Raw genomic sequence first — 27,806 nt, forward strand, 5'->3', positions numbered from 1 at the left:
TAAGGTGAATCTTAAAGGAAGAGAGGAAGAGCTGGTAAGGATTAGGAAGGAAATTGCAGACCTTAGGATTCAGGCAGCTGAGGGCATGGGCGTCAATAGTGGAATGATGAAAATTAGGAATATGCAACAGACCAGAATGGAGGAGCAGAGATATCTGTGAAGATATGTTGGGCCCTGAGGAGGGTATAGAGATAGAGGTCATAGCAATACTTAAAAATAATGAGAACTTTAAAATTGAGGCATTCTGAGCCCTCGAGTCAGTGTAGGTCAGCTCGTTGGTAAAGGTGAACAGTACTTGATACATGTTAGGATACAGGCAGTGCAGTATTGGATAAACCCAAGTTTACGTGACAGAGGGCCAGCCAGGATAGCATAGAAATAATCAACTCTACAGGTGAAAAATGAGAGTTCAACAACAGATAAGCTGAGGCAGGTGGTGACTGATGATATTTGAAAGAATGCTGAATGAGGGTCTTGGTAACGATTAACAGCAAATCCAGTGAAGATCTGCTCCCACAGTGATTGTAAGTATGTAGAATGGACTACCATTGATATTTATGATAAATTGTGATGATTAAAAAAATAGGAGTATGGAAGGATGTTAGTAATACCTGGAATTAGTCCCATTTCTGCTCTTTATGCATGGACACAACTTGGAATGACTTAAGTTATAGCAAGTTGTCCTATATATAAGGAAAGCTTTTTAAAATTGATTACGTTTTCCTCCCCTTTCTATCCCACAGATTCAACTCACTGGTTCTGTGACACCCATATATGCACTAAAGTAGATAACCACAAGAATTCAAACAGATCATAGTTCCACAACTAGTCCTGAGCATTGACCTAATGAATTGAAATTGGGCTAAGCACATGGGATTTATCATAACGTCAATGTGGATACATCCAAAGTCTCTATCTTTTGTATCAGGTTCTAGTGTAGTTTTATGGGCATTGCCTGTCATTTCTCACACTTATTTTTAACTGTTTTTCAGTGCCTGGTATATGAAGTTCTGGTTCCTCATTAGAAATATAAGCCATTAATTATTCTGGCCCAAGAACATAATTATTTAACAAACAGATTCAACATAATTATTTGGTGCAGACTGTGAATGAAGATACTCACTTTGCAGCCTAGCCAAATCAGCAGGGTCAAGGGCTGTCACTGCACTAGTAATTCTGGAGGGTCTGCTGATGCCACTCTTATTTACTGCTCGCACACGGAAAATATAGGAACGTCCTTCAAACAGACCAGTCACAGGATATTTGCAAATTTTAATTGGGGCATCATTGCACTGAATCCAGTTATCACTTCCAGCTTCACACCTACACAAGAAAAGTCCATGAGAAGCACGGGAATCTACACAAAAGCCCCTCAGGAAAATCCTGAGCGCGAAGACACATTTTCTTTTGTCAAACTGACAATGCATGCTTGCTTTGGTCCAAAATACCAAATGAGCTTATATTTTGTTTTGTATCATCTTTGCGTAAAAGCTATTTACATAGACAAAGACCACAGAACTGCAGAATCCCATTCATGGTGACCACTAAAGTTGTACTAATCTTGTTAACAGTGCCTCAAAGACTATCCCGAATTCACAGTCTCCCTTTGTGCTGAAATATACTTTCAATTTCTTTAAATCAACAGGGCGTGGTGGTAAAGGGCACACAAGCAGCAACTCTTAGAACTGTTTGGCTCCCAGTGTGGGCTACATGGAATTGAGAGATATCAAGGCACATTGTCGATAAGGAAGTAATTGGAGGGAAGCACTACTTACTTTTGATTATGTGTCTCCTAAAAGCCGGTATTGGTGGCTTCATTGTGTGCTATCCCTTCATCAAAACAGTTATGAAACACAAGGACAATCAACAGCAATTATTGAGGAAACATGAGGGCACATATATCATCATGGAATGGTTAAACACAGAAAGAGATCATTTAGGCAATCACGTCTAATCTGACCCTCTGAAAGGGCAATTCACTGATTGCCACTCTACTTTCTTCTCCTTGTAGTCCTGAGCTTTCTTCTTTTGCAGATAGCAATCCAATTTTCACTTAATTGTCTCAATGGAACATGCCTTTACCAGACTCTCAGGTTTTAATTCCAGATGCTTATCACTGACTGCAAGAAAACATTTTTCCTCTCGACACCATTCCTTCTTTTGTAAAGTAACTTAGATCTGCACCCTCCAGTCCTCAATCCTTCCACTAGAATGTGTACACATCTTCCTTAAAGTGTGGCACTCGGAACTGTATACAATACACCAACTGAATTTTGACAATTTTGGCTCATCATAACTTCCTTACTCATATTCTGTGCCCCTCTGAATAAAGGCTAGGATATAATATTTATTTGGTCTTTGAGTTCTTCCTATCAACATTAATCATGTCCCAATTCACTGGTTAAATTAAATTTCATCTGCCACTAGTCTACCCATTTCACCAATCTGTCTCCATTCCTCTGGGGTTCTACACTATTCTCTTTTCAGTTCATAATCCAAGTAATGCATTATTTAAATTGCGATCCAGGTAATAAATATACATTAGGATAACCAAGAATCTTGACACCATCCTTTGAAGAATTCTGCATAAACCTTCCTTTAGACTGAAAAACAGCCCTACTTTCAGTTTCTTCAACCAATTTTGTATCTATGTTGGTACTGTACCTTTTATTCTTTTAGTTATAACTGTGTTCTCAAATCTGTTGTGCAGGGTTTTAACAAATGCCCTATGGAAGTTCATGTACACTCCATCAACAGCAATAACCTCATCAACTCTCTTTGTTACCTTATCAAAGCACTCAAGTTAGTTAGTTGGACATTATCTGACTGTTACAAATATCCTGAAATTATTTAAATTAATTCTTTAATTATAAGAAAAGCCAGCACATATTTAAAGGGCAACTGTATTTAATTAACTTGTTGGAGTTTCTGAAGAAGATGTTTAAAACAAAAGGCCCTTTTCATAGGACTGCAAAACAATAAAGGAAATGACCAAGTTATAGACATGCCCTTTACAGAATAGAGAATCATTATTATCACAGATTTATAAAATCTTGCTTGTTATTCACCGTCTAAAAAAAATCATGTGGAATGTCACCAAGTGTAGAAATGGGGTGTAATGCAGTACAAACTGCACAGGGAAATTAAGAGATCACTTAAAATAGGATGATATTTAACAGCTAGTTTTGCATATAGTTGTGCGATTGGTTGTGCATTCAACTGGTGGAAGAAAACAAAAGGCTGTGAGCTGGCCAGAATTCAAATCTCAGCCAAGATTATTTTCTCCCTGTCCAACAACATATTGAGATGAATTTATTCATCGTTATCTTCATTAAAACCCTTATCACCACCTGACTAACAGCTGGGTACAGATGATTCTGATTCTTTATAAAAAATCCCAATTTGGAAAAATGATTGTGAGCCCTTGAAAAGGATCTTCAATGGGATTGATGAAAATACTTAACCTGGGATTGTATTCATTAGAGTTGAGAAGGTTGAGTGGAGATCTAATAGAAACTTGCAAGATAATGCATAGCTTGGAAAGGGTGGACACTGGGAAGTTGTTTCCATTAGGAGGGGAGACTAGGACCCACGCACATAGCCTTAAAATTAGAGGGGGTCAATTTACAACAAAATGAGGAGACATTTCTTCAGCCAGAGAGTAGTGGGCCTGTAGAATTCACTGCCACGGAGCACAGTGGAGGCCGGGACGTTGGGTATCTTCAAGGTAGAGATTGATAAATTCTTGATCTCTTGCAAGGAATTAAGGACTATAGGGAGAGTGTGGGTAAGTGCAATTGAAATGCCCATCAGCCATGATTAAATGGTGGAGTGGACTCGATGGGCAGAATGGCCTTGCCTATGTCTTATGGTCTTAACCTATTTTTCTAATTAGCCTGTTCAGAGATGTTATTACACACCTCTGGACCAGGTGGGACTTGAACTTAGGCCTCCCAATCCAGGAGAAGGGACACTATCATTGTGCCACATATATTTGACAACTTTGACATGACTCCATTAACCAGACCTTCTCCTACTGGCAATATAATTGGCATTTATGATGGCAATCATACCGGTCAACAAAATAGCCAATCACAGGACTCTCTTTGGTTACGTTTGGAGGTTTCCAGGTGAGGATGACATAATCCTTGTTAGCATCATAAAATGTGACATCCATCGGGGCTCCTGGAGCTCCTACCATTGGGGCAGCTGCATCTGTAAGCATATAAAGCATTTGAGTAAGAAAGGAAAATAATCCCATCAACCTTCTCTTTGTCTCCTTGTATGATGTGTGAAGCCAGTATTAATTATCTCAAAAATGTTCTCTGAGCTTGCAAATAGGTTTGTAAACTATTTCTCTCAAGGGAGCAGAAAACTCACATATGATGTTATTTGGAGAAGAAGAGTCATCTTCTGGGAGTGTGTTAGGATCGATTATCAGAGGGGAACAGAAGCAGCACAGACAGATGTCTGCCCTCACTGGGCTCCCTTCAAACCATTGAAAATGCACTTCATTCCTCGGGGCTGATAACCTCCATGAGCCTAACTTATAGAATGGTTTTGCAAAACAATTATTTAAAACAGAAAAATGCCCATCCATATTAAGTTCTAAAAGTTAATTTGTTAATTTGAGAATGGAATTTCCACATCGGCTCTTCTGGTCAGCTGTCAAAACTTTAGCAGATCTACAAAAACACTGGAAAAGTTACTAAACCTGGAGCTTAGGCTATGTCTCCAGAGACTTTGCAGACCTAGGAACAAGAATAGGCCATTTGGGCCCATCAACCTGCTCTGCTAGTTATGGTTAATCTGATTTGCAACCTTTTTGGTTTTGATTTTGATTTTATAGTCACGTGTACTCAAATACCAAAGTACGGAAGTACTGTGAAAAGTGTATAATGTCACCACATAAGGTGCCATCTTAGGTACAAGTAGCTAGGTACAGAATCATAAGAACAAGGTAGAAAGAAAGAACAAAGTTAAAAGTTGAACATTGCAATTAAAGTGTAGTGTAAAACATATGAAGTAAAGTTAAAAATTACAAGTTGCAGACCTTGTCAGTTTTAAGTAGAAGATAAAGAAATAAAGCTGAAAGTTTAAGCATTACAGTCTGTCTTAAGTGCTTAGCCACATTGGGACTGACTTAACTCCACTTTCTTGGACAAAGCTACCAAAATTATGGCAACTGATTTGGAGAACCCACATGGAACTAAATTATGTCAATTTAAAGGAACAGGTTTTGACGTGGTATCCAACTACAGCAGAAAATGCTTTGCCAGTTCACTATAAATTTTCCTTAATATTTGAGCACTCTTGAAATTCATCATGAATTAAATCAATCTCTGTTGCTATTCCCAGGAGTTTAATAGTTGTCTTTTAAAAGACAGAAAATTCATTTGCCATTGAAAAAGTGACCACCAGGGAAATGGAGCCATAGGCAAGAACAAAACAAAATGGAAAAGTAAACTGAACTGGGTTCTCACATTAAGACAGAAAAATATTTTGGAGAAATCAATTTTATACAAAAAAAATTACATTTTACAATTAAACTTTAGAATTAACTGTGGTGGGCAACAACTGTAAGACTCTACATACCAAAGGTATTTGCCTTAGATAAGTTTAATCCTTTTGTAGATGCCTTTGATATTTATTCATTTTACACAATAAAATAGTTAACAGATTAAGTTTTGCATCTGAGCCTTTTATTACAGTTTGGAGCATGTGCTAATAATATCTAATATAAAATCAAGAAGGAGAGTCACAGAAAATTATTAGGGTGTTTAATTTAAGTTAAAAAAAAGTCTCTTGGACAATAGGGTGAAGATGAAGGTGAAGGACCCAATGAGGAATGGTCTGATTGTAATGTATGTACCTTTGTGGCAAAATATATTTTGTAACCTCAGCAGTTGCTTATGTGTGCTTGGAACATTCAATCTTTAACAAAGATTCAAGCATGTGTCTATGTTGGATTAATTCTTGGCACATAGTCATAGGAACTCAAACTTTGTCAATAAAATGTGCACACCAAGTACCAGAAAATCAGAAGACGGCAGTATGGCAAGTGAGTGGAAAGATCAGGGTTTCCACTAGGTGCAAATATGGTTCACAGCAGAAGGTCTCAGGATAGGCAAAGCACCTGGACTCCAGAAGTCAAGCAAAATGTTTTGGTTTGAAATGCTTTGAATAGGCTGGGGCTGTTTTCCCCTGGAGAGTTGGAGGCTGAGTGGTAACTTCATAGAGGTTTATAAAATCATGAGGGGCATGGATAGGGTGAATAGGCAAAGTCATTTTCCTCAGCTGGGAGAGTCCAAAACTAGAGGGCACATAGGTTTAAGGTGAAAGGGGAAAGATTTAAAGAGGACTTGAGAGGCAACTTTTTCAGGCAGAGGCGATGCATGTATGGAATTAGCTACCAGAGGAATTGGTGGAGGCTGGTACAATTACAGTATTTAAAAGGCATCTGGATGGGTACATGAATAGGAAGGGTTTAGAGGGATATGGGCCAAATGTTGGAAAATGGGACTAGATTAATTTAGGGTATCTGGTCAGCATGGACAAATTGGACCAAAGGGCTGTTTCCAATCTGTATAACTCTATGACTCAAAGTGGACATCTTGTCCATCTCACCTGGAGCATGCTTGGTTTTGGGCTGCGGAGAAGACCCTGTGTAAACCAAGGCTAAAGATTCCATGGCTGAAGGCCTGGCAGGTACCAGAGATATGCCCCTCCAATGGGTCTTGTGCCTGGGTGCACTATACTAACTAGGTGCTCTATCACCATTACAACCTGCAGTGCCCAATGAATCAATGAAGCCATTGAGAGGAATGTGTGGAATTTAAAGCTTCAAGGAGAGCTCAGAATAACATCTGCTAGCTATAATGACAGTTCAGAGCTGAAACATATCACAGCAGTTTCTGCAAACCTAGTGAATGCGTTAGTAGATTGCACAAGAAGATCCATTGCATATCATTGAGTAGATCATCTAACTTCCCCTCCGATGAATGCTAATACATAACTGATAACAATAAAGTGAGGAAAAGGGAAATAACAAAGTTTGCAAGGAGCCAACAAAACTCTATACAAATGTGGAGCAAAAGACTGAATTCCACACCTCGGACAAATAGATAAGCGCTGTGCTGGGAAATGCCACCTCTCGTTATCAAACGTATTGTGTACAGTCCTTCATCATCTTTATTCAGATGAGGTAGAGTCAGCGTGGCAGTGCAGTCACCGTACTGCATTACAGCCCACTTGGACTTCTTTATTTCAACATCTGGAAAAAGCAAAAGATTTCACAGATCACAGGCAGAACGGATACAATGCAGCCCAAATAATTGAACTGCAGCACTTAATACATCACTGGTCCAGTTCAAAACAGAAACATTATCTTCATAACTGGAACTGGTTCATTTCACCTAACAACATGATGCTCCTCAACAATTGCAATGTATGTGTTCCAGACTGTGTTCAGGGTCAGGAAATGCTCTCCTGAGCCCCACTTATTCTGAAGGTGCTGCACCATTTTTCAATGGAGATCAATTTCAGAATGCATGCTTTGTGTGCCATTTAGGCCCAAACCTGGCATTGCACACCAGTTTCACAAAAACAAAACACCCAATTAGCTAAAAATGAAACTTGAAACTTGGATAGTGAACACCAGTTTCCCAGATAGGCAGCAGGTTGAAAACAGACCCCTTGTGTTTCTGATATTTATGAGGTGCATTCATAGGGCAGAGGTTAATGGGCTGGGCACATGCATTCCTGCAAGCTACTTTCATAATGGGTACTGTTGGAAGAAAATATTTCAATGAATCATTGTCTTCATTGCGGCTTGTAAATCTTATGACAAAATTAATAAAAATGTTTTAGACATGGGCTTCTCTTTTTCTCATTTTGTGGTGTTAAGTGATGTGGAAAATCACCTTAGAGAATGGAAGAAAGGAAAAACAAGAACAAGGTCACAATTTTCAAGTACCTCCACAAACTTGAAACAGGTATGACTGAAATTGAAAACAAGATTCTAAAGGAAATGGTCAAGGTAAAATTTTGCAATCTCTTCTCATGGAGAGTGAGCCTATAAACTATGGATAGGTTTTATTTGGGAATCAGTCCTTTCATATGCTAACTATGTAAATACTTGGGTAACAAGGACGATTTCTATTGTTGCTATTTGCGACTAAACAAATTCTTTAGCTGAGATTTGTTATTTTCCTGTTACAATGAACCAGAGAAAGTAAAAGCAAACGAAAACAGGATATCTGATTAATCCCTACAATTTCGCAAACACATCCGTAAGGAACGTCATGTTCAACAATGCAGGTCACTTAAACTGAAAGCTGCCATGGTGTCAGGAACTCCTGTTGGCATCTGGAATCAAGCACAATGTCCATACACAAAAAGTCCCCCATGACTTGTGTTCTATTGAAGCAGTGTACATGACGATCACCAGCGTGTGATTTTATCAATGGCAGGCTGATTGTCCAAGTGTCTTGTGCTTCCAAGTTCAGACAAATTAACATGCTAAAGAATGAGTCGAGAGTGCGGTGCTGGAAAAGCACAGCAGGTCAGGCAGCATCCAAGGAACAGGGGAATCAACATTTCAGGCAAAAGCCCCTAATCAAGAATGAACCATCCACAAAGTGGAAGTCACCATAGTCCTGCGTGCTCACTAGAGAGAGAGAGGTGACTGACTAGTGGGAGTTAACCTGAGGGTCACCATTCCACAGGCAGGGAAAGAGGTCGAGAAGGAGAGTCCTTTGTGGTAACCTCAGCCAGTGTGGGAATTGAATCTGTGCTGAAGGTAATACTCTACATTACAAACCAGCCTTCCAGCTAAATTAGCTAACCGACCACCCAAAACTACATTAGAGAACCTTTATGCTGCTTTTAATTTAAAGTGGACACTATCTTTATGAATAGGTTTTTGACCAAAAACACAATGGAATAATTGATATAGGAAAGGATTTTGTTATTTGCTCATGGGATGTAGGCAATGCTGACCATTTATTGCCCCTCTCCAATTGCCTAGATGGCAGTCAAAAGGCAATGCATTGCTGTGGTCTGGGGTCACTTGTAGGTTAGACCAGGTAAGGATGGTAGTTTCCTTCCCTAAAGAACATTAGTGTACCAGATGTGATTTTATTGGTAGCCAACACTGGGGTCATGGGCATCATTTGGACAGCTTTTTTAAAATATTGAGTTCAAATTTTACCACCTGTCATTGTGTGATTGGAACTGATGCCTCAAGAATGCTAGACTGGGGTTCTGGATTATTCGTTCAGTAACTTTATCACTACACCACTGCCTCCTCCTTTGCTCAGCATTACAACATCTGCAAGGAACAAAGAAGTAAATGTACTATCATGGACCTTCATCAACTGAAGTGACTTTTAACAAAAGGACTAAAAATGGCTGCTGTGATAGCCTGGTCAGATTGAGTCAAGCTCATGCAGCAATCGGTATATGAGGATCAGCCTGAGCCAAAACTAACATTGCCCTAAGAGGGCATTGAAACACAAATCTGTCTCTTGTATTTGATTCACTCCTTTCTAAAATATTTTGGGATGACAAAAACACATGATTTATTCTCTTCATCTAGTTGTAACAGCATCTGAGTTGAAAATGAACCTGAACGCTCATTAACAAACATCCGAGCTTCCAATCTTCAGTTAGCGAGAAAGCATCGATAAAAGATGAGCCAAGGAGAACATTGGGGAACTATATTGAGGAACTCCTACAACAATGTCCTGAGCCTGGTGTGACCAGTCTGCAATACCATAGGCATCTTGCCACAATGGGCCAAATCGTTACCTCTTGTGCTGCTTCTTTCAATGCTTGTACATCAGTAATGACGGATCTACAACTGAAGAAATTTTATTTTGTAAGCATAATAAAAAGTCTCCACCTCATGAAAAAATTAGGATCACATCTTTACATAGTATTTTTCACTGTCTCCCAATGTCCCAAAGCGGCCTTGGAACACATGTAAGGAATAAATATTGACCTAAGGGAGAATGCCACCTAAAAAAAATAGGTGGGAAAAAAATTATCAGATTTTCTAAAATCTGTCACTTGTAATAAACATGTTGAATTTCTAATGGTAACTTATTTCAGGAAACGTCATTGCTGTCACATTACAAAATTGACCCACCAGCTTGAATGGTAGGACATTCTGACAATCAGACAGTAGCTGGAGTTTCACTGTAATATTCCATATACCAGCAAAGAAGCCACACTCACAGAGAGTGAAGGTGCAAGGAGCCATAACATTGTAAATCTGATCAATGCTCTATGTGATTACAGATCCTCACTGGTATATGCAATTACTAAAGTATCTTGAAAAATAAAACTCTAGTGAATTTATATCAAAACATGGCCACAAATTTTTTCCCCTTTGTAAACCATTGGATAAACTCACTTCACCAGAGTTGGCGATTTATGAAGGAGTTGACTCCAACCATAAAAGTACTTAAATCTCCATGAGACAAGGCATTAAATTTCTGCAGGCTGGTTTTGACCTGGCTGGGTATCAGAAGCAGGAAGCTTGGAATGTAAAACTCTGCAGGGACAAGAATTTGCAACCACAGAAGTTTGAGACTAGTCTTCTCTTCGCTACCGTTAGCTTAGTTTAACAGATGCACACTTCCACAAATATCACAAGTGAAAACCAGTAAAAGACTTGCTCACAATTACTGACCATCTCTGTACCACACAACTTCTGGCTGTAAACGGCGAAGGTTTGGTGTAAGGATCATCCGGCAGGATAATATCATTGTCTCTCCCTCAGTGCCAAAGCTCACACCAAATTTCTCACTATATTCAATATCTATGTGTGTGAAAATTGGAGGTGACAACAGAGGTACTGTGGAAAAAAAACATAGAAAACAGGTTAGCAAATACAAAATAGATTCTAATACACATTTAAAAAGATTTTCATTTGAAAATAATTTCTCTACTCAGTAGGGTTTCAAACTGTATTTCTTCAGCAGGGTATTTCCATATCAGAACCAAGTTACATATTTATAATTCAGGGATATTTTCTCCTGTACAATTGATATTAATTTTCTTGAAGGACTATAATCAAGAATTGGAAAATGCTGCAAAGAATATAGGATGTATCAAGAACAAGGGTGCAGAAAATGTCAAACTCGAGGTGGAGAGAATATAGATTATACAGGGGAGGAAAGATAGAGAGAGATCTTGAGGTATGAGGAAGTAATGACTTACAGTAAGAGTTTGCACATTGATTGTTGAAGGAAAATTTGCAAGTTTGGAACCATACAGGTCAGACAATAAAATAGCTTTTTTGCTCCTGAGAGCTGAGACCATGGTGTATAATGTCAAATAGTGTGGTAAATGTTGCCTCTCCATATACTTTCAAAAGGGACGTGGAATGAGATTGCATTATATAGAAGATAAGGAGCAATGTGCAGTCCACATTTTTGTGTCCCTTGTCATTTGTGTTAAACTAACACTTGGTCCATGTGATCTCTTGGACTGGATTTGACTGTTGCAGAGGGACAAAGAAGAATATTCTATCGTATTGTTTTCCTTCATCAGCCCCTTTTTGGTACTCCTAAGAGATTACTCAGATGAGGAAGTGGGAGGTGAAGTGGCTGTGGAGTTGCATTTAATCATGAAAATCCAGTCATTCTGGTGTCTGGGGTAGACTTCATGCACCAGTTAGTCTTTTCCTGTAGGTTAAATTTATGTATTTATACAACAATGCTGAAACATCAGATATGACTCAAATCTCATTCAAGCAGAGCTCGCTGATGAGAGTAATGGATGGATGAATACCTGTATATTCATTGATTATAATACAAAGACAAAGTAGAACAGCCCAAGAAACTAGAAAAACTGGTACAGGACTATTCAGACAGTAATGACCATTGCTAACTAAATGACAGAAGAAAGTCAGGCAATTAAGCTTGGTACATAGAGGTGAAAAGTGGTTATCTGTCAGGAAATTATATTCAACAGATTGTCACCTTGATTTGTGATGACCTTGTGGCTTTAAGAGGTGTATTTTATCCTTTTTTTTGTTATGAAAAGAGGTTGAGTCAGAGGTACGAGGCCATCTTTGCCAAGCCAATAAAGTAAACAACTTGTGAGGCTTTGGGTTATCTTTTAAAGTTGGAACAATAGAAGCAGCTTGAAAGGATAGAGTCAAGCTCCCACAGAACCAGGATTTTAATGTAACTTTCTGTAGCTGTTGGGGTTTAGTAGCTACTATAGATCTCTCCCTGCTACTGCAAAAATGTTTGAGTTCTCTCTCTCCCTCTCAGAGCTTTTTCTTGATATTTTTATCCTCCTAGAAAGGAGAATTGCATGTAAGACATGCTACTTTACTGAATTTATCTTCGCCCAAGGTGTGTTTAGTAAATATTATTATTTGGGAACAGCTAATCAGTGGTAGCTAACATACATATGATCTTGCTAAGTATTTTGATAGAGTTACAGTCAAGCATTTCAAAAATTTATTTTGTCAATATTTAACTGTAGTTTATGAATAAAGTATACATTTTGTTTCACGCCGGTAGTTTGACCAATCAAAGTGCATCCAGAACACAAAGCCTTACATTTGCTTTCGATAATAAGAAAAAGTTGAAGTCTAGGCTATCTTCTTAATATTTTCTTTGGGGGGAGGTTCGATCTGGTCCATAACACATTACATTAGTAGAGGAAGAAACTTGATACAATTGATGTAACATTGTTATTTAGAGCAGTTTCTACTCATTTAGCTTTTAATAATAAAATGTGTTTTCTGCTTCTTTTCATTCAGTATTCTTCTTAAGGAAAGTTCATCAGAGAATCTGCTTCAGATATTGTTTGTGTCTGTGTGTCTGTGTGTCTGTGTGTGTGTGTGTGTGTATGTATGTGCGTGCGTGTAGTAGGGCACAGTAAATTCTCAACTTCCCAGACCTAAATTACTGAGACAGGCTCGTTCTTTCGTATTACTTAATTAAAAAACAGCATTGACTTATTTCTTCCTGTTATAGCCTTCAACATAATGAATCAATCATCTTTAAAGATGGCTAATTTCCAAGAGACCAAAATCCTAACTATATATTTCTGAGATGATGCAGGGTGGTAATGGGATGAAGAGTACATGTCTGGACAGAAAACTGTGTGTGAGCAGCAAAACCAGTCCTCATTTTTCAATTAATCCCCAATATGCCTGTTGGAAACCACTTGGAGGTTTAACCATTAGATAAAGTATTATTGGAAGAACATTAAGCTGCTGAAACGTTTCATCTGGCAATCATCAGGACAGAGATACAAGAACACCAAATATCTAAGGAAATGACTTATACTTCATGAGAAGAGGATGCTGATTGGTTAGAAAGTGTTTGTTGACTGGTTGAAGTGTTGCCATGGAAAATGCACCAGTGAACTGTTAACTGCCAAATATTTGTTTGAATTCAATCCAGGCAAATTGTGTCTGATTGTTAAAGGCAATTGCCACAGAGAAAGCGCCAGAGAATGGCTGACCCCTTAGCTTTGGTTTTGTTGAAGTTGGCATCATGCTTGGACATGATATTGCAGTTAAAAAGGACAGGGCCTGCATGTGAATATATAATACAATAATTTACAATGCAATACAGCACAGGAATAAGCCTTTTGACCCCCCCTCCCACCCCAAGCCTGCGTTGATTCCTGATCCTTATTTACATCCACTACTTATTGCTCATGCACAGTTTCTGTCCATCTGTCCACCTCCCATTCATGAGTCTATCTAGATACGCCTTAAATGTTGCTAATGTACCAGCTTCCACCACCTCTATTGGCAGTTTTTGTGAAAAGTTTTCCCTGCACATCTCCACTAAACTTTCCTCTTCTCCCATTGAAGCCGTGCCCTCTTGTATTTGACCTTTCCACGCTGGGAAAAACCTCTGAGTATCCACCCTATTCATGCACCTCATAATTTTGTAGTTCACTATTAGGTCGCCCCTCAGCCTCTACTGTTCCAGGGAAAACAATCCAAGCTTATCCAACCTCTCCTCATAACTAAGACCCTCCAGGCCAGACAACATCCTAGTAAACCTTCTCTGTTCCCTCTTCAAAGCATCCATGTCCTTCTGGTAGTGTGGCAATCAGAATTGCATACAGGATTCCAAATGTAGCCTAAAGTTTCTTACAACTATAACATAACTTGCCAACTTTTATATACAATGCTCCTACTGATGAAGGCAAGTTTGCTGTATGCCTTCTTGACCACCTTATTCACCAATGTTGCTACTATTTGAGATCTGTGAACTTGTGTTTCCAAATCCCTTTGTATGTCAGTGCTTCTAAGGGTTCTGCGATTTATTATATAATTCACACTTGAATTTGATCTTCCAAAATGCATCACCTCTCATTTGTCTGGATTAAACTCCATCTGCCATTTCTCGCCCAAATCTGCAATATATGTATATCCTGCTGAATTCTTTGTCAATCCTCTTCATTCTCTGCAACTCTGCCAATTTTGGTGACATCTGCAAACTTACTAATCACACCACCTTTTTCATCCAGATCATTTATCCATATTAGAAACAACAAAGGTCTCAGCACTGATTCCTATAAATACAACTAGTTACTGATCTCAATTCTGAAAAGCATCCTTCCACCACTGTCTGCCTTCTATGACCAAGCCAGTTTTGTATCCATCTAGAGAGAAAATGCTGGGAAATCTCAGCAGGTCTGGCAGCATCTGTAAGGAGAGAAATGAGATGACGTATCGAGTCTAACATACCCTTTTTCAAAGCTTTGACAAAGCTCGAAACGTCAGCTCTTTTCTCTCCTTACAGTTGCTGCCACACCTGCTGAGATTTCCCAGCATTTTCTCTTTTGGGTTCAGATTCCCGCATCCGCAGTAATTTGTTTTTATTTTGCAACCATCTAGACAACTCCTCCAGATCCCATGAGATGCTACCTTCTGTACCAGCCTGCTATGAGTTGCCTTATCAAATGCCTTAATAAAATCCATGTAGACAACATCCACTGCCCTTCCCTCATCAAACATTCTTGTCACTTCTTCAAACAACTCAATCAAGTTGGTGAGACATGATCTTCCCTGTGCACACCTATGCTGCCGATCACTAACAAGTCCACTCGCTTCCAAATGTGAATACATCCTGACTCTCAATGTCTTCTCTAACAGTTTATCCGTCACTAACATCAGGTTCACCGTTCTATAATTACTTGGATTATCTCTGTTTTCCTTCTTAAACGAAGAATAACTCTGGCCATTTTCCAGTCCTCTGGAACTTCACCTGAGGCCAAAGAGCAAGCAAAGATATTTCTTAATCCTCCAGCTACTTCCTCCTTTGCCTCCCACAGTACCCTGGGGTGACATAGTGTCTCAGTGGTTAGCACTGCTACCTCATAGCACCAGGAACCTGGGTTCAATTCCACCTTTGGGAGGTTGCCTGTGTGGAGTGTGCACATTCTCCTTGTATCTATATGGGTTTCCTTTGGGTGCTCTAGTTTCCTCCCACAGTCCAAATATGTGCAGGTCAGGTAGATTGGTCATGCATAAATTGCCTATACTGTCCAAGGATGTATAGGTTAGGTGGCTTAGCCATGGGAAATGCAGGGATAGGTGGATAGGGTGGGTGGGATGCTCTTCAGAGAGTCAGTTTGAAAGTAATGTACCTAAGGGACTGCTTCCACACTGTAGGAATTTTATACGCTCTTGTCTCGCCCTGGGGACTTGTCTATCTTAATATATTTCACGACATCCAACTCTTTCTTCTTCATTATGTTGGCCTGCCCAAAAGTATTCACACACCTTTCCCAAACCTCAACAACCCTCATGTCCTCTCTTTGGTGAATGGTGATGTAAAGAATGCATTAAGGACCTCACCCACTTCCTCTGGCTCCACACATAACCTCCCTCCTTTATCCTTGAGAGGGCCTACTCTTTCCCAGCTACCGTCTTGCTTCTAATGTATGGAGAAAATGTCTTGGGATTCTTCTTATCCCTACTGGGCATGGTCATCTCATAGATGCTTTCAGCCCTCCTAACTCCCTGTTTGAGCTCCTTCATACTTTCTCTATAATCAAGGACATTGTCTTTTTTCAGCTTCTTTTTTGACTAAGCTAATTTCTCTTGTCATCCAAGATTCTCAAAGTCTGCCATTTCTGTGCTTGATTTACACAGGAACATGCCTGTCCTGCATTCTAATCAACTGGTTCTTAAAAGACTTACATGTCAGATATAGAGATACCCTCAAACAACTGCTCCCAATCCACGTTCTCCAGTTCTTGCCTAATTCAGTTATAGTTGGCCTTCCCCCAATTTAATACCTTCATCTGAGATTGACTCTCGTCCTTAACCATAAATTTCCAAAAATATACAGAATTATTAAACTTTGATCACCTAGCTGGGCTCATTTCCCAATACCAGGTCCAGTATGACCCCCTCCATCGGTGGACTATCCACATACTGTTTCAAAAAATCTTTCTGGACACACCTAACAAATTGTTCCCTACCAACCTTTGCATTAGCCGCATCATCCGCCGATATTTCCGCCGCCTACAAACAGACCCCACCACCAGTGATATGTTTCCCTCTCCACTCCTTTCCACTTTCCTCAAAGACTGTTCCCTCCGTAACCACCTGGTCAGGTCCACACCCCCCCCCAACAAACCACCCTCCCGTCCTGGCACCCTCCCCGGCACTACAGGAATTGCAAAACCTGCGCCTCCATCCAAGGCCCCAAAGGAGCCTTCCACATCCATCAAAGTTTCACCTGCACATCCACCCATATCATTTATTGTATCTGTTGCTCCCGATGCAATCTCCTCTACACTGGTGAGACTGGACGCATCCTCGCACAGCGCTTCAGGGAACATCTCTGGGACACCTGCACCAATCAATCCCACCACCCCATAGCCCAACATTTTAAGTCCCCCTCCTTCTCTGCCGAGGGCATGCAGGCACTGGGCCTCCTTCGCCGCCGCTCCCCCACCACCTGACGCCTGAAGGAAGAACACCTCATCTTCCGCCTTGGAACACTTCAACCCCAGGGCATCCATGTGGACTTCACCAGTTTCCTCATTTCCCCTCCCCCCACCTTACCCCAGTTCCAACCTTCCAGCTCAGCACTGTCCTCATGACCTGTCCTACCTGCCAATCTCCCTTCCCATCTATCCGCTTCACCCTCCCCCTGACCTATCACCTCCACTCACCTACTGTACTCCTTGCTACCTTCCCCCACCCTTCTCTCTGATCCATCACCTCCATTTCTACCCTCATTCACCTATTATACTCTTTGCTACCTTCCCGATCCTCCTCTCTGACCTATCACCTCCATCCCCACCCCCATTCACCCTTTGTACTCCTTGTTAACTTCCCCCATTCTCCTCTCTGACCTATCATCTCCATCCCCACCCCCTTTCACCTATTGTACTCTTTGCTACCTTCTCCCCTGCCACACACACACACCCTCCCCCCCTCGCCCATTATCTCTCCACCCCTGGACGCTTCCTGCCTCTATTCCTGATGATGGACTTTTGCCTGAAACATCAATTTTCCTGCTCCTCAAATGCTGTTGTGCTTTTCCAGCACCACACTGATCTAAACTCTGGTTTCCAGCATCTGTAGTCCTCACTTTTGCCAAATTGCTCCCCATCCAAACTCCTAGCACGAAGGAAGTCCCAGTCAATATAGGGGAAGTTAAAACATTCATAACAACAATCCTGTTATTTTCTTGTTTTTCCAAAATCTGACTACATGTCTCTTCCTCTATCTCCAGCTGGCAGGTCAGTACTACAATCCCAGCGTTGGGATTGCACCCTTTCTTTTCCTGAATTCTACCCATAATGCCTTACTTTGAGATTAATGTAGCCTTTAGCATGCACACTGAGATCTGAACTGATAACCTTACGTTGTTTGTTAGTTCACTTCTTTGCACAATCTCGAGTATTCAGCAAGTGTTGTCCAGTGGTGGAATCACATCCAACATTGGTCACTGTTTGATGAAGATAACTACACGGGGATGCTCTTTCATCATCTCATTCTATTCACAGGAAACTAATCGCAACAGCAAAGGTCATTCAATCCCCAAATGTGATAGTATATAATGAACATGCACATTTAAAACCACATTTTAATCGTCAATGCCAAATGAATGAATTTTTTTGTCGAGACTTCCTGAGGCCTCACATTAAAAAACAGCAGAACAAGAAAAATAAATCACGTACGGACTTGACAGTTGAATTTTAATAAAAATAAAAAGTCTTGTCTGAAGTACTCATGCAGAATAACCTAATGTTATTGAAGTTGCAGAACAGACTAAAACAAAGAGGAGGGTGGAGCTTCATATTGTTCACCCTTCCCCTCTTTGTTTTGTTCTGTCCCATAATCTTATCTTCCATTGCCCAGTTCTGGTGTAGGGCCTTTCACTAATGTATTGACCTCTTTTCTCCTGTTTTAATATGCTGACATATTTCCTGTGCACTGTTTGTTGTCATTATCCTACAAATTGTTTCCTCCCTTCAGATTGACATTGGAGGGTTTTTTTCCCTCTAGCCTTTGTGCTTGCAGTGCGACAGCCATGGCTCTTGTCCAATGACAATTAGTGTACTGAGTGCAAACAGGCCTCTCAAACAATTAACTGCAGTCAAAGGAAATCATAATAAATTTAACGTGCTCAGAATCAGAGATGAAGTCTGTGCTCTGATGGATTAGTGAACAAACACTTTGGCGATATGAATCTGAGCCAGTTAACCAGCAGGACCTCCAGTTCCATTTCTATTTGTGGCAGGTGAGATAATCCCAGTTGAGGTTGTGATAGGATCAACTTCAACTATTCGAGGATGGAAGACACACTCCTGAATTCAATCCATTAGCACCAAGGTGCAAGATGAGGAAAATATCGCACATAATTTTATCACTTTGGAACCTTATAAAATCCCAATGACAGCATAGACCATATTTTGTAATACAATGGCTTTCCGACATTTAAGGGAGGAGCATTTGGACAAGTATTGGAGTTACAATTTCTTCCTTGACAGTTGTACCTTTGAAAAGATCAGTGTTTTTAGCGGAAAAAAGAAGTGAGAAGAGAAAATAAAATTCAAGCTGCACAGCTGATATAGTAAAGACTTTAAATTGTAGTTGTCAAAGTGAGCAATGTTCTAAAAGCAGAAGGTAATTAATTGCAATAGATTTAATTGATTGCTTTTCCTGTTATTTACTTACAGTTCAAAGGGAGCAAAACAGAGTGGTAAGGCTCTTCATCTCCTCGAAAACCTAAAAGGAGAGGGTAAATTTAAGTGACCAGCTCCTCTCTGCACGACATGTAGTACTCAAACTGAGAAATGACCCAGGTACATTTATTCTGAAACTCACGTTTAACAATGACAGTGGCACTTGATGATGCCTCTCCATGAATATTAAACGCCAAGGCAGTATATTGAGCAGTGTCACTTGTGGCGCATCTGAAAACAACAAAAAGATTGCCTTCATGGTGTCACACAGCAACAAAATCTTGCAATTGCATAAAACCTTTAAAATAATGAAAACAGGTTCCAACAGGCTTCACTGGAGTCTTTTAAAATGTAATGTCGAGCTACCTAAGAGGATATGAGATCAGATGCCCAATAACTAGGTCACAAGTAGATTTTCAGAAGGAACTTAAGGAAGGAGGAAACCTACAGAGTTTAAAGACAAAATTTCAGAACTGCTAGATAGCTGAGTGCAAAGCTACTAATAATGGAGTAAATTTTTTAAAATGTGGTTTAAGCCTACATGCTTTTAGAGAGATAAGGAAAGGATTTGAAAGCAAAGACAAGAATTTCAACACAAGTTGTAACTTCACTGAAACATTAGTCAGTGAATACTGTGGTAGAGTGCAATAGGGGAACAGGAGTTGGGGCTGGATCTTATTTTTTTTTGGTTAAGTGTCAGTCTCATTGTGTTTCTCGTTGCAGGTCCTCGTGAGTTTTCTGATTGCATCTTATCAAAGTTGCCTCATTAACCATCTTCCATTCCCCTCAGTCACCTTTCTCATCCAATTCCAGCCCCATTCTACCTCTCCCTGTACCTACAACCAACAAGTGCTACCTTGCCTGCATCCAGTGAGTCAAGCAATGGCAATCATCCACCCTGTGACCAGACTGGAGTTGTTCAATTACAAGTGTATAAAAGGAGGATGGCACAATCAGGATATGTCTAGCTCCAAGATATCTGAAACTCTCCCAAAAGACATGCTCACACAAGATCCCAACACCAGAGGAAATCAATTCCAAGTACTTTCCCAAACTAGACAATAAACAAGGATATTAATTGGTACACTGAGCTGAGAAATCTCAGGAAGTAACTATTGATATTGCTTGCCCTTAGTTTAATTGTCAATCAAGATATGCTCTAGTGCTTAGATATGTATCCATTACTGATGATATTGCAGTAAATGGACAAACCAAAGGACAGTATGATCAGAACTTTCCTTCATTGATGGCAGCAGCTCACCACAAATGACTCATTTTCAACAGCAAGTAGGGCCAACCCAATGCAAGTTGTTTTGGCTCTATTTAGTCAGGTTGCAAAATTTGTCTTGATGCAGGCAAAGTAAAAGATGTAAGATGAATGCCTATTCCATAAGATAAAGACAACCTTCAGCAATGCATCAAATTCTTCAGCTTCTTGGCGCCTTACATTCTGAATGTCTGTCACAAAGCAGCATTATTGTGAGAGCTCCTAAAGAGAGACATACCATACATATGGCAGGAGAACTATCAACAAACATTCAAGTCTATCAAGCAAGCATTGTCAGCAGAAAGCTGCATTATGAAATATTACAATCTAAGGAGGACGACAATCCTGGGAGTTGACATTTTGCAAAAGTCGGATCATGCATCCTACAAGATGGCAAAATAATTGCATTTGGATCCAAAAATCTATCATAGGCACAATCCAAATATTCCAAGTTTAAGCATGATACACTTGCTATAATATTTGGACCACAAGATTTCACACATACCGGTCTGTAACAATTCACTGTGGAAACCAGTCATAACCCATTGGAAACAATTTATTGTAAACCATGGAAAAGTTCACCACCTAGATTTCTGATAAAAGTGCAGGGATAGGAATTCTGCTACAAATCTGGTAGTAAAATGATCACCTCAGTTACACTAAGGAGATTGCCAAAACTGAACAAGATTGCAGATATTCGATTGGATGTAAAAGCCCACAACATGGACATCCAAGTAAAGGATATACTCAGACATTGATCAATTACATTGTTGTATCGAACTGTACTGCAGTAGGCGGCATGGTAGCTCAGTGGTTAGCACTGTTGCCTCACAGTGCCAAGGACCCAGGTTCAATTCCAATCTTGGGCAATTGTCTGTGTGGAGTTTGCACATTCTCCCTGCATCTACATGGGTTTCCTCCCTCAATCCAAAGATGGGCACATTAGGTGAATTTGTCATAGTGTTTAGGAATGTGTAAGTTAGTTGCATTAGTCAGGGGTAAATGTAGAGTAATAGGGGAATGGGTCTGGATAGGTTACTCTTCGGAGGGTCAATGTGGACTTGTTGGGCCGATGTGCCTGTTTCCACAGTGTTGGGTTTTAACTATATGAGATACAATTGGGAATGGATAATGGAGAAAGTTGTTCTTGAAAGGTGGCCTGATGTTATAAGAGAGGTGTCAGATGTTTTTGAGATTAGACTAGATTATATTCCTTACAGTGTGGAAACAGGCCCTTTGGCCCAACAAGTCTACACCGACCCGCCGAAGAGTAACCTACCCAGTCTCATTGCCCTCTGACTATTGCAACCAACACTATGGGCAATTTAGCATGGCCAATTCACCTAACTGGCACATCTTTGGACTGTGGGAGGAAACGGGAGCACCCGGAGGAAACCCACGCAGACACTGAGAGAATGTGCAAACTCCACACGACAGTCGCCCAAGGCTGGAATTGAACCTGGGACCTTGGTGCTGTGAGGCAGCAATGCTAACCACTGAGCCACCATGCTGCCCCAAAGATGAACTTTTGGCCTTACAAAGATAAACTCTATGTTTTGAGATATTATCTTCAAAAGAAAAACAAGTCCCTGTGGTTGAAGCTTTCCACCAGGACATACAGGTGTAACTACACCAAGGAAGTATGGACATAGAGTGGACAAAATGACTAGCACCTGATATGTTCTATTGGCCAGGGATCAACGGTACATTAACAAATTTGATACAAGGCATGCCAGAACCACCAGCCACTGCAACGTGAATAAATTCTACACTCGCGTATTCCATCAGCCCTTTGGTCCAAAATCACAACGGATTTACTTACAGTTAATGGAGGTGACTTCAGTTTAGTCACTGATCATTTCTAATTATCAGACAAATAAAGAGTGAACCAAGTGCACCCTTGGCAGAAACCATCAATGCTTTATTCAGTCTGTTTGGTGCACCCAAAAGAAATAATTTATGGCAATGACCAAATATACAGGAAGACCTTTCAGGCATGTGTATGCCAAATGGGGAGTGAATAATACAATGTCCTCACCACATTACCACTGATTAAATTGTCTCACTGAGCGAAAAGTTTGCACTGTTAAATCACTCATCCTAAAGTGTAAGACAATGAAACAAGATTTTCCTGTCACTGTGTTACACCTGAGACTCTGGATGCAGGGTCACCTTTCCCGAAACGGATCATGTTTGGAAGGCACATGAGAACCATCTTGACAAGCTACAATTCTCAAAAATGCAGGACTTCTCAACAAACAAGGATGAACATGGCGCATGACTGGTATGCAAGTGTGAAACTATCCCAACTACATGCTAATCAAATGGTCAGAGGTCTGTTTCACAGCTTCTTTCACGAAGACAAGTCTTTCAGTCAAAACACACTTAAAATTACAAGCTGCCAAGAATCAGAAGCAGAAAGGAGAAAAACGTATATAATTCATCATATTGTTTTTTTCAATAGTTCTTCCAAAATGCTTTCAATAAAGGAGCAAATTTGTCTTATTGAATAAATGTTAAACATTAAAAGGTTAACATGTGCATTAACACCTGTTCCATGAATAACTCATAATTTGTTTACTAATACATCAGATCAGTTAAATTATATCAGTTGAACATGGATCCAAAACAAATAAAAATGGCATTAGCCACTCATTACTTGTTTTGATGAAGACAAATTACCTATTTAAAACCAGGATGAAAACATCCTTAAAAACGATCATTATCTAAATGGCATTTGGAGAAGATGATTTCAGCCTGGAATTCTGCCATGAAATTCTGTCACCAAAAACCACTCAAGACTGATCCCAGGATAAAAGAAAGTAGGATGTAACAAATTACAAAATTGTATATTAACTGGAACAAAATAGAAAGACTTCCACAGCACCATATAATGAAGTAAAAGTCGCTACCACATTAATCAGTACTTAACTATACAACGGACAAATACCAACAAAAAGCTTTAAAAAGCAACATGTATATTTAGAAGACACTCCCAGCTTGGACTGAAATGGATACTGCTTCAGATAATCTGGGGTGAAGGACTCTGCTTGTTCCATCATGTGAGCATCATGTCACTCTGCCTGCACTAATATACCCTATTCAGGAGAGAACTTGCAGAAATGTGTTTTTGCTGGTTTGTAGAGATTCCTATGGGACTTGCATGTTAAAGGCCCTGTAAACAGTGAAGCATGTGACCGAGGAATAGTTTTGGGCTATGCCTAGTGAAACCAGACTTATATATACCTATTTTATAAAGTCACAGCTAATGGCCAAGGAAATGGAGAACAAACTTTTTATCATTTATATAAATGATTTGGATATGCGCATAAGAGGTATAGTTAGTAAATTTGCAGATGACACCAAAATTGGAGGTGTAGTGGACAGTGAAAAAGGTTACCTCAGATTACAACGGGATCTTGATCAGATGGGCCAGTGGGCTGAGAAGTGTCAGATGGAGTTTTATTTAGATAAATGAGAAGTGCTGCATTTTGGGAAAGCAAATCTTAGCAGGACTTATACACTTAACGGTAAGGTCCCAGGGAGTGTTGCTGAACAAAGAGGCTTTGGAGTGCAGGTTCATTGCTCCTTGAAAGTGGTGTCACAGGTAGATAGCATAGTGAAGAAGGCATTTGGTATGCTTTTATTTATTGGTCAGAGTATTGAGTACAAGAGTTGGGAGGTCATGTTGCTTCTGTAAAGGACATTGGTTAGGCCATTTTTGGAATACTATGTGCAATTCTGGTCTCCTTCCTATCACAAAGATGAGTAACTTGTAAGGGTTCAGAAAAGATTTACAAGGATGTTGCCAGGGCTGGAGGATTTGAGCTATATGGAATGAGCTGCCAGAGGAAGTGGTAAAGACTAGTACAATTCTAACATTTAAAAGGCATCTGGATGGGTATATGAATAGGAAGGGTTTGGAGGGATATGGGTCGGGTGTTGGCAGGTGGGACTAGATCGGGTAGGGATTTCTTGTCAGCATGGACGAGTTGGACTGAAGGGTCTGTTTCCATGCTGTACATTACAAAAACTCTATAACTCTAAATGAATTCCTGGTTTTGTACTTCACCCTTTACAAAAATTACTTTGTAAGAGAGGGCTGGAGGCTCAACCTCCATAAGGAACATACCTCAAAGATCGGGCTTTGTCAAGTTTGCATTGTTTCCACTAACCTCACAGTATGAGTCTATAAGAAGAAATGGGCAAATTTTGGTGCCCTTAATTCAACAAATAATGACAGTTTGCGTTGCACTACCAGTTAATTTACATGCAAATCCAAAGAGGGAAAACAGGTAAAATCTCACTGTTTAGTGTTACCAGACAATAATTTGATTAAGATCCAATTACCCTGCAGTACTCAATATCATCCAAGTCGTAGGGATTCTGAGAATTGCATTGTTCCATGCAATATATCCAGCTTTATGGTTCATTCTGACCCGGCCAGTTGTCAGTTAATTCCAGTGCTCACCAGCAGGTGGTGCAACAGCACCTTCGCTGATAAATGTTCTGTTTGGATGGCAAACATTGTTGCAAAATTTGCTGGATGGAACATCTCACAAATTGCACTGTGAGGATTGCTATGTTTTCCTTCCACTTCAAGCCCCATTATTTTGCTGGAAATATGAACTGATGAAAACAAGGCGAGGGCAACTGGCACCTCAGTGAACAATGGATCCTATCCTTAATCAATAATATTTAACAATAAAAAATTAAATTAAACAAAGGAGTATTGAGTCAAGTTAGATATGAATACAAAAGTAAATAAAAGGAAAAGGATGGATTGGAAGAGGCAGTTGAGAAAAACAAAGAAATAGTTTTGTCTTAATGTATTATTTTCAAATAAAACTTTTGTTCATAAGGAGCCGTACAGCGCTGACAACAATTATATCACCCTCCAGAGAATAAATGGCAGTTAAACTTCTTCACAACACAAGGGTTTGAATGCTTCAGAACACTTTTCCTCTTTTGAAAATGTATTTCAAAAGTAGGAGGTTAAGGGGTGACCTTAGAGGTTTATAAAATCATGACAACGTGGATAGGGTAAATCGACAAGAGGTGAGGAAATCTCAAACTAGAGGGCATAGGTTTGAGGTGAGAGGGGAAAGACTTATAAGGGATCTATGGGACACCTTTTTTATGCAGAGGGTGGTACGCAGAAAGAATGAGCTGCCACAGGAAGTAGCGAAGGCTGGTACAACTACAACATTTAAAAGGCATCTGGATGGGTATATGAATAGGAAGCTTTGAGAGGGATATGAGCCAAATGCTGGCAAAGGGGACTAGATTTATTTAGGATATCTGATTGGCATGGACAAGTTGGCGAAGGATCTGTTTCCCTGCTGTATATTTCTATGACTCTATGACTAGCATTAATTTTATCATTATGATGTTTGCTCAGTTAGTAATTTGTATGCCTGGAATCAGATGGATTAGTTTCAACTCATTGGCCAGTGTGATAACCATTAAATGAATTATCCCATTCAGGTATAAAGATATGTAGACAGGAGAGGTAACCAGATTAAAGAGAAGAGCAGACCTGCTGAGAACAAATATGGAAAGGATTTTTTTTCTGTCTTAAACTAAGGAAAACCTTTTCTTCCTTTAGCTGAAACAAACATTTCTATTTTTTTTTAAAAGGTGAGATTGCCTCCTGCGTATGGTGGTACCTAGTGTTCGATCTTGAGTATTTTTGATTTTAAAATCAAAAAGTGAGATGCTGGAAAAGCATAGCAGGTCAGGCAGCATCCAAGGAGCAAGAGAGTTGACCCGAAAGTTGACTCTCCTGTTCCTCAGACGCCTCCTGACCTGCTGTGCTTTTCCAGCTCTACTCTAACCTTGAGCCTCATCTCCAGCATCTGCAGTACCCACTTTCGCCTCGTCAAATCTTTTAAAATCTCATTGTTAGCAAGGTTCAGATATCACCCCCATTTTCTTCATGGAGTTACATGTATATTAACACCACTGATGTTTCTTGGCATTACAGAGAAGTTGAATATAAACATTCACTTTCAGCCAAGTCATCAAGCAATGTAAGTGAATCACAACTGATATTCTAGGTCTTCCTTGACACTAACTGCTGGGTTACTGATCTATGAGCAATAATGCACACAATAAATGTAACCTTATTTTTCTAGGTAATTCTGGCCCACAGCAGTAAAGCAAGAATTAAATGTTTTATTTTCTTTCAGTACTGCATGTGGCAGATTAGAGAATCATGCTTTCACATGAGGGCTTACATATCAGATATTTTTGCACTCTGTAAAGCTGGCGCTGATAGAATTAGAAAGGTTTCAAATCACCAACTTAACATGGCCTTAGTAACAAGGTGATAGCCAAAAGAATTTAAACTGCTGCGAGGGAGCAGGGATCCAATCACGGACAGCTCAGCATTTTGGTGAGGGCAGCTGTGATTGAGCAGGGCTGTATGCAAAAGAGAGAAGCAGATTACCTCATTGCTCAATGTCAGGTGGAAGAGAACAGTGGACGGAAACCTAAGAGAACCTTAGAGAAGTTGTTAATAAAAATAATTTTGGAAAATGACATTGTTATCCTCCATCAACCTGAACTGCTCACGGCTTATAGTTAACGATTGAAAGTAATGCTTCAGTCATTCACACAGATGGTCAATGCCTGTGTTCCTTTCCTTTGTTCTTCTGACTGGATAACTGAATTGAACAGCCTGTGGCCATAACACAGCAGTCAGACTACAAATCCATACATTGGAAAGTGAAGGAGCATTGCATGCCCCTGACTATCATTGTAACAAAAGGAACAAACAACATCGCTTTCAGTTACTGAATAGAGTCAGAAAGAAAGAAAGATGGATTAAAAGCTGTAAAGAAGGAATGAACGCACCCAATTAGATCCAGTAAAATTAGCACAGCAAACACAAAAGCATATGCCAACTAAAGACTAATTCACATGGGTTTCAAACATGTGCTTTTAACTATAGAACACTCATTTGCAAAGCATTCATTAATCAGGAGCTGATAAGCAGTACAGCATTACAAAGGACTGTCTGAACTGAATTTTAAGCAGAGGTAATGGCCTTATCCATTAGATGTAAATTCAAGTTCTGGCCCAGGAAGCGATGATCAAATTTTATGGTCTTTCAGCAATTAGTGCCTGAGCTTGCAGCTTTAAACCCAGCCAATAAGGAAGAAGCTCCCACCTCCAATGGATTCTGGCTAATCAGGGGGCCAGCAACTCTCCAATCCTGACAGTGCTCATTGGGAACATAATCACTGCAGTCAGCACACAACAAGGAACCATGCAGGTAATTGACAGGAGATAAATGTGGCAGTCTTGCTAGGGACAGTCAGGATTGTTGCAGAGA

General features: G+C 39.9%; 1 protein-coding gene across 1 annotated transcript in view; it reads right to left on the reverse strand.

The window, feature by feature from the left end:
- Nucleotides 1-27,806, reverse strand: part of myom2b (myomesin 2b) — a 122,349-nt gene that overhangs the window by 64,382 nt on the left and 30,161 nt on the right. The window contains exons 7-12 of the mRNA XM_060821604.1: nucleotides 19,343-19,431; nucleotides 19,193-19,243; nucleotides 10,697-10,861; nucleotides 7,112-7,273; nucleotides 4,074-4,215; nucleotides 1,124-1,323 (exon numbers count right to left, since the gene is read on the reverse strand). Of these exons, the coding sequence (XP_060677587.1) occupies nucleotides 1,124-1,323; nucleotides 4,074-4,215; nucleotides 7,112-7,273; nucleotides 10,697-10,861; nucleotides 19,193-19,243; nucleotides 19,343-19,431 (809 nt within the window). The remainder of the gene's footprint in view (nucleotides 1-1,123; nucleotides 1,324-4,073; nucleotides 4,216-7,111; nucleotides 7,274-10,696; nucleotides 10,862-19,192; nucleotides 19,244-19,342; nucleotides 19,432-27,806) is intronic.

The sequence above is a fragment of the Hemiscyllium ocellatum genome, chromosome 3 (genome assembly GCF_020745735.1).
Source record: "Hemiscyllium ocellatum isolate sHemOce1 chromosome 3, sHemOce1.pat.X.cur, whole genome shotgun sequence".
Classification (NCBI taxonomy): domain Eukaryota; kingdom Metazoa; phylum Chordata; class Chondrichthyes; order Orectolobiformes; family Hemiscylliidae; genus Hemiscyllium; species Hemiscyllium ocellatum.